The sequence below is a fragment of the Triticum dicoccoides genome, chromosome 1B, assembly GCF_002162155.2.
Source record: "Triticum dicoccoides isolate Atlit2015 ecotype Zavitan chromosome 1B, WEW_v2.0, whole genome shotgun sequence".
NCBI lineage: Eukaryota > Viridiplantae > Streptophyta > Magnoliopsida > Poales > Poaceae > Triticum > Triticum dicoccoides.
In genome coordinates, this window is record NC_041381.1 from 170,629,902 (window position 1) to 170,637,912 (window position 8,011).

The following is an 8,011-nucleotide window of genomic DNA, read 5'->3' on the forward strand; positions in this document are numbered from 1 at the left end:
TTATTAGTAATGTTCTTCGTGAATAGATGGGGGTCGTCGTTGCTCCAATCTAATTGCAGCCCCTTTACCAAAGTCTTAGGAGCACTTCTTCTAGCAGAGATTGATACCACAAAGAACGTGTTTCCAAGAGATCTCATTGTAATTCTTAGCTATAGAAGTCACTTTGTATTTTCTTGAATCTTAGATCCAAACTGTACCTATATTGATATGAGTACGAATAAAATTATAAATGTTTCTAAAAGCTTTGTGTAGCAATGCATTAGAAGGGAAAACAATGTACACGACGGCGGGATTGACCAGTTCTACGCCCTTTGCAATACAACGGAACACACCCATGCTATCTAAAAAATGTCGCACAGGCACAGCCCTTGGACCCCTGCCTTCTCATGATCGTAGTGTTTCAGTTGGTGAACGAGGCATGCAAGACTCTGTTGTTGCGCTCGAGCCATAGCATCCAGACGACTGGAATCGCAAGTGTCAAAGCCCCGCCGTGGTTGCTTCGGTAGCTGTCGGCGTGCAGCAGACCACCCCGCCGTTCGCCATCCGCTGCCAAGACAGCATCGTCCGAGGGTTGAGGTCGTGCACCCCACCACGAGGCCCATGACGCAGGCGTGAATCTTACATTACCTGGCGCCCAGTCGAGCTTGCCGCACCCGAAGTGGTCGAGACTCGAGACCGTACGTCGTATATTTGCCCGAGTACGTCGACTTCCACATGTGCCGGTATTCCTCCCGGCCAAAAAGAACAAATGCCACGCAAGCGGTAAGCTGTGGCATTTTACCGAGGCTGAATCATATTATTCGCCGCAATCATGCAATGCGATGGAGTGGGCAAGCTAGAGCGCCATGGGGAGTTTGCACATCAAATGTTGATGTTCAGACTCGAACCAGACCACACACCCGAGAACCATTTTGCATGGAGGCCATAGTTAGGAGACTCGATTTTCAAGCTAACAAATCATACTCCTCTTGTTGACAAATATCAAAAAGGAATTTAGCACACTGCAGAAGTCAAACCCAAAAGAACAGAGGTTGCAAACTTAACTTTGAAGAGAGCTTTTATCAGATAATGGCTAACTTAGATCTCAAACATTTAAGGTAACCGGATGAGGTCTCGAAATAGCGCTTAATAAGGTAAACATCCACATTACATCTAGCAGCAACCACGAGTTCGCAAATCAACAAACATCAGGCAAAACTTAAAAACGATGGTTCCAGGAACATAGGTCTATATCCTTGCAGATAACTGGCTATAGCAAAACGACTCAACACCTCAGAATCAGGCCTTGGCAGCAGCCTGGGCAGCGGCATCCCGCTTCCTCTGCTCCTCAATGATGGTGAGCTTGATACCCTTGCCCTTGGGGAGGCTCACCCACGGCTTGGTGCCCTTGCCGATGGTGAACACGTTGCCCAGACGGGTGGCGAACTGGTGGCCCTGGGCATCCTCAACGTGGATGGTCTCGAAGGTTCCCTTATGCTTCTCCCTGTTCTTGATCACACCAACACGCCCAGTGTTGCGCCCACCAGTCACCATGACCACGTTGCCGACGTCAAACTTGATGAAGTCAACAATCTTGTTGGTCTCCAGGTCAAGCTTGATGGTGTCATTGGCCTTGATGAGTGGGTCTGGGTAGCGGATGGTGCGGCCATCATAGGTGTTGAGGTATGGGATGCCCTTCTGGCCAAACTGGACAGACCTGACCTTGCAGAGCTTGAACTGCACATTAATGAAACAATGTCAGTTGATGAAAAGATAATGGTATATACTACATTCAAGGATAAAACAAATGACAAACTAGAACCTATCTAAGACAGAATCTGAAAACAAAATGGCAGCTTCAGAAAAGGTAAGACAGGATTGAAACAGTTAAGCATGGTGAGCATATAGAAAGGCAAATATGCAACAGAGTGATACAATGCTACGTAACAGCAAGGTTCTTCATTGCATGAGGATATCAATGCCTACCCATATACAAGTAGGTTCTACAAGTAGAATATAAAGCAGTTCCAGATATCAGAAGGAATTAGCATAACGGAAGAACAGCATGGCATTACATAAATAGGATAGACCTAACCTTAGCATCCTCGTCCCTGACAGAGTGAAGGCGGAAGCGACCCTTGGTGTCATACAGAAGCCTGTAGTTCTCACCAGTCTTGGGAATGGAAATGATGTCTAGCAGACAAAAGAAATGAAGGTATAAGCAACCAAGTGAAGTTAACAATCTATGCAGAATGTCAATTCACATAAGATCAAACAAATCCTGTTACAAAAAGATTTAGAGCATACCCATGAAACCAGCAGGGTAGGTCTTGTCAGTGCGGACCTTTCCATCAACCATAATATGACGCTGCATAAGGATAGATTGCACTTCACGGTAGGTGAGAGCATATTTCAGTCTGTTCCTCAGGATGAGGATCAGAGGCAGGCACTCCCTGGCCTTGTGAGGACCGGATGATGGCTTGGGGGCCTGAAATCAATAGACAAATCAAGTATCAGATAACTAAACAAAAACATTTCAAATGCCTGAAGAAGCACATGCTAGAAGAGCTGATGCACTTACAAAAGCTCCACCAAGCTTGTCAAGCATCCAATGAGACGGGGCATTGAGCCTCTTCAGATGCTTCTTCAAACCCCTAGCCTGTTGACAGATAAACAAGGATAACAATTATTTCATATACCTCATAGAAATGGTTGGGTTACAAGAGATTGTTGAAAGTATGGAATATGTGTTCTACTTGAGTAGTTATCAAACTTAGGGGGTTACTACTTTAGCATGAAAATTGCTGGTTACATGTGTAAGCATTAGGCAGGATATCTCAAAACAAATTGTACCCGGAAAATATTTTGGAACACATAGACAACAAAAGAAACTGATCTACAATCTACAACAAGATATACAAACTCGTCAAATCAGGCAGCTAAATCTTCCAAAGGCACACCCGTAACAGCCTCTAGATCATGAATCAACGCAACGCTACATGCCTCGAGAGTTAATCTATCTGAGGACAGGCATGGACCAACTAGCAGTACACGCTACAACCCATCAACAACAGGAATCCCTAGGCAAAACAAGAGCAAATCTACCGAGCCAAGTAACAGCACAAGCCACCGAGTGACCTCAACCCTAACCCAAGGATCTCTACAACAGAGAGCCGGCAGCGCTACCGCATTCGAACGGAGGCGGCTACGGATCGGATCTACAAACGATAGGCAAGGAAGCACGCGGAGGGATGGAGATGGGAAAAGGGGCGGCGCTCACCATGGTTGCGAGCTCGGGCTAGGTCGCCGTGCTTCTCCTCTTCGGGCACCGCCGCCGCCTGCTCCTTCTCCTGTGCAACGCGCCGCCGCCGGGATGACAAAGAATGAGGGGGAAGCGAGGGGGCGAGAGAGCTTATATATATACTGCGAGGGTAGGGTTTTAGTCCCCCCGTTCGGTTGTGTGGGCTTTCGGCCTGGACTTGGGCTTGACACGGTTGTGGGCAGCTGGCGTCCTACTGAAAATGAACAAAAGCCCAAATCCTCCATGTAAGAGACAGCCTAGTGGCTCTGGGCCAAATCTCAAGAAGAAAGGGTGGGTTCTGGACCATAGCTTTTCTTTTCTTCTCTTTTTGAGTGTAGCTCTGGACCATAGCTAACAGCGACTTTATCTAAAAAAAACTAACTACGACTATTTATCTTTCCCTAATAATAAAGCACGGATTGGGTCTCCGGGTTCACCGTCACAATACGCTTTCTTCTTGTGTCATAATACGCTTTCACGATTTATGTAGATAAAATCATAACATTAACGAGGTGGTACTATTATTGTATACGTTTTGATGTTTTTTTTTCTGCTTGTACGTCAAATTCGCACGTAAATCCAATATGGCCCAACAACGAATCATCCATGAGTTTCTTTCATGGCACGGGCTATCCCGATCCCAGCCGCCAGGAGACCGACCCCGGCGAGGCGGCGACCCTCGATCCGGTGCTGCGCCGGGCGCCGGCCGACACCGGCAAGGATTTGCCCCCTTCTCCCGGCCCACGTATCTCTCTCTCACGCGAAATACGGGTTGGGCGCCGCCGCCGTTTTCCTGGTTGACCATCAACCATGGCTAGGGTTTTGAGCACCTCCACTCTGGCGTGGTTCCGGCGCCTCCGGCGACTCCTCCCTGACGCCCACCGCGCCCCCACACGCAGCTCCGTCTCCGGGATGCTCCTCCTCCGCTTGGTGGCCATGGGGTGAGTTCATCCCCTTCCCCATCTCTCCCCCTTTCTCTCTCTAATATCTGGTTTGATCCTCCATGGTAGATGTGCAGGCAAGGATTGGATACTTGAGGAAGGAGGGGTCGACCTTGCCTTGCTGCAGCTCGGGACGCACCACCCATGGAGCTTCCTCCTTTTCGTCTTCAGGTGAGTTCGCCCCCTCCTCTCTCTGCTCTTGTTCGTGGCCATTGAGGCATTGTTCTTGGTTAGGATATACCACTGTTTGGGCTCAATTGGCTACTGTTTGAGGTCAATTTTGTGTATACTGTTAAGTGTTGATTGTTTCTTGAATTGAACAGCAAGGTTAGACATGAATTTGTTAGTAGAATAGATCCCTGACCGAACTGCAATTGTTAGTTGAATTGTCCAATCTTGAATTTAGGGAGCTGCTACTGAAAGATTTTTTTCATTTTGTATGTCATGGGTTGGCCATCAATTTTATTAAACAGCAAGGTTAACCACGATCACACGAAGCCGAAGGTGCACGATGAAAAAACCGTACGTGCATGCTCTATCCATCGAGAATTAACTGCGCCAAAGGCCAATGTGTGTTTTAGTATACGAAAACAACTCTATTTAATACTTCGCATATTGTACCCATATAAAGAACTCGGTACCTGCACTACCTACGTGTGTTCAGCTAACCACTAGGGCCGGCCCATTTTTTTTTGAGAGAACATATGTTTTTTTAAGAAAAATGAAACCTCACAAATTTCGGAAAAAGTTCATTAACATGCATAAAAACATCGCCCTATTCAAGAGAAGCCCAATATTTTTTTAAAAAGTTCGTCAATTTACAAAAATAGTTCACAAAAAATTTAAAAAGTTCATCAAAAATTTGAAAAAAAAGTTCACCAATTTGAAAAAAGTTCATCAACTTAAGAAAGTAGTTCACAAAAAATTAAAAAATGTTCATCAAAATTTTGAAAAAAAGTTCATCAATTTGCAAAAATAGTTCATCCAATTTTAAAAAAAGTTAATTGAATTTGAAAAGAGTTCAAAGATTTTGAAAAGGGTTCATCGAATTTGAAACAAAATAATCAATTTTTATAAGTAGTTCACAAAAATTATTAAAAGTTCATAGATTTGAAAAGAAAAGTTCATCAAATTTAGAAAAATCATTGAATTTGAGAATGTTCACGTATTTAAGAAAAAACAAAGTCAGTGAGGGAAAGAAACACGGAAGAAGAAACGAAAAACGCAAAAAAGAAAAGAAAAAAGGAAAAAAAGAAAAAGGGAAAAGAAAAAAAGGAAAAGAAACGAATAAAGCAAAGAAAGAGTTGAATATTATCAGATCGTATTGTGTGTCGTGGTGGTTATACTATCGAACATCAATCCGGCAGGTCTATGGTTCGAGTTGCAACGACGGCTCCCTTCTTTTTTGCGGAATAGAGTATGCAGTAACGGACCGGCCCAGTATGGGGTGCTGCAGGCGCCCGTTTGCAGAATACACGTTAACAGGCGCCTGCAGCGCCAAATAGGATTTGCCTTTGACTCATTCTGCGTCAAAAAGACGTCTGTTCGCATAGGAATCGCGCGACTGGGCCGACTCATTTGGATTGACCTCGCGAGAGAGGTCGGGTGACAGATGCATAAAAAGAAAGAGTTGAATATTATCAGATCGTATTGTGTGTCGTGATGGTTATACTATTGAACATCAATCCAACATGTCTGTGGTTCGAGTCGCAACGACGGCTCCCTTCTTTCTTGCGGAATAGAGTACATAGTAACGGGCCGGCCCAGTACGGGGTGCTGTAGGCGCCCATTTGCAGAATACACGTTAACGGGCGCCTGCAGCGCCAAATAGGATTTGCTTTTGACGCATTTTGTGTCAAAAAGACGTCCGTTCGCATAGGAATCAAGCGACTGGGCCGGCCGATTTGGATTGACCTCGCGCGAGAGGTCGGGCGGCAAATGCATAAAAAGAAAAAAGCGAGCCGCCTGGGATTCAAACTGTGGACCTTCACTTTATTCACCCGACAAGCTAGCCACCGCACCGACTAAAGCTTTTATGACATACCTGTGGGGTGAATACAAATGAACTGAAAACCGAAATACATGCATATTTTTTCTACAGTATATATTTTCACGGCAGCCGATTTCAAAGAGTTTATTCATCCCATCATGCCTGGCGTTGTGTCGTGGAATGAAAGAGGGTCTTGAGCAATTGGGTTAGGGAAGTGTGGGTTTTTTTCACCCGATGCAACGCACGGGCGTTTGTGCTAGTTTCTCTAAAAATACTAAGTTCGATTAATATTTCTCTCAAAAAAATAGCAACTAACATATGAAATTAAATTCCCAGAAACGGATCTTTTTTGGAAAAGTCTCCAATTCATCCGACTTATTCTAACGCACACGTCCGCCGCCTGCTGCACCGTCCGATCGACCACGTGATTCAGTAGTGCTACAGCGCGCGGCATGTTGTTTGCCTGTTCTTTTCACGTGTGTGGTCCCTTGGACATAGCTAGTTTGACGGAAATTCTTGGGTTCAACATGTGGATTGCGTTCGCCTCCTCTTTGCAACCTGTGTCCTGCATGTGTCCGTCAAGTATTATTTCACGTGGTTCTGTGCGATGCCTGTTTTTCTGCAACATCGTCTGTGTTGCAAAAATTTCTTCTGCAATAACATTTATGTTGCATAAAAACGAAGACGAATAATTTTCTTTTTGCAACTTCACCAGTGGAAGCTGCCCGTGCCTGACCGTGGTGACGAGTTTCTGCAACAATGACGGAGTTGCAAAACAACGACGACAGCAACATCCTTGCTACTGTGACATCATCTTTGATTGCAAAAAAAAAATGTATAACATCGTCGGTGTTGCAGAAGTCCTTCCGCAATAACACGTAAAAAATTAAGATAAATATAATTCTGCAACAGAACCTCTGTTGCAAATGTTTCTGCAACAAGAGGTCAGTTGCAAAGAATTCTGCAACACTCGCTTTGTTTCAATGATGAGGAAGGGACCAGCCGTTGGATGACCCCGGTCAAACAGATACACAGGTGGCGGATCTTTTTAAAAATTCGGCAACAAGACCTTTGTTGCGAAAAAAATCTTAAGCAAGATCTTTGTTGCAGAAAATTAAAAAATACAGGCACGGGTGATCTTTATAATTTCTGCAATAAGATCTCTCTTGCGGAAAATTCCCGCAATAAGATCTTTGTTGCAAAAAAAACACGCTCGGGTGATTGCAACAAATAGACTGTTGCGGAAACACCACTCTTGTTGTAAATGATGGTTGCTTATGTTGGTAGTTCGGACGGTCACTAAAGTGTCCATCCAATGGTCAACGAGGCGGCGGATTCTTTTTCAATTTCCGCTAATCTCCCTGCAAAAAGGCTAATTTCTGTTCCATAGGTCAAGGAAGAACAGACTTCCTGTCCCCGCCCGTTTCGGCACCAAACGCCCGTCAATAAGTGCAACTCCAATGGGGCGACCCATTTCGTCCGCTGGTGTCCGTTTTGGTCGGCGGGGACACAAAAGGCGGCCCAACGCCCCGACCCAAACGGACGCGTGTCTGCTTGGCGTCCGCATGGCGACCCATTCCCGGCCCAATTTTGAGCCAGATTTGCGTCGGCGCGGACACGAGACGGACGCGCACGTGCGCGCCTACTCCTCTCCCCGGGCCCGTCGGTCAGTGGCAGCCACCACCATCTCCCCCCATTTCCCCGAAAAAACCCTCCCGCCCACGCGCGCTCCCGCCCCACACCCGTCATGGACGACGACATTGGACTCGACGCCGCCGCCGGCCTCGCCTCCCTAGCCTT

The 8,011-nt window shown here is 45.9% G+C and overlaps 1 protein-coding gene across 1 annotated transcript; it reads right to left on the reverse strand.

The window, feature by feature from the left end:
- Positions 1–1,084: 1,084 nt before the first annotated feature.
- On the reverse strand, positions 1,085–3,377 carry LOC119326170 (40S ribosomal protein S4). Its single transcript, XM_037599876.1, has 5 exons — positions 3,260–3,377; positions 2,561–2,638; positions 2,287–2,467; positions 2,075–2,172; positions 1,085–1,716 (listed from the first exon to the last, which is right to left on the reverse strand). Exons 1-5 carry the CDS (start codon positions 3,260–3,262, stop codon positions 1,279–1,281), a joined length of 798 nt encoding a protein of 265 aa, XP_037455773.1. The 5' UTR covers positions 3,263–3,377; the 3' UTR covers positions 1,085–1,278.
- Positions 3,378–8,011: the final 4,634 nt, after the last annotated feature.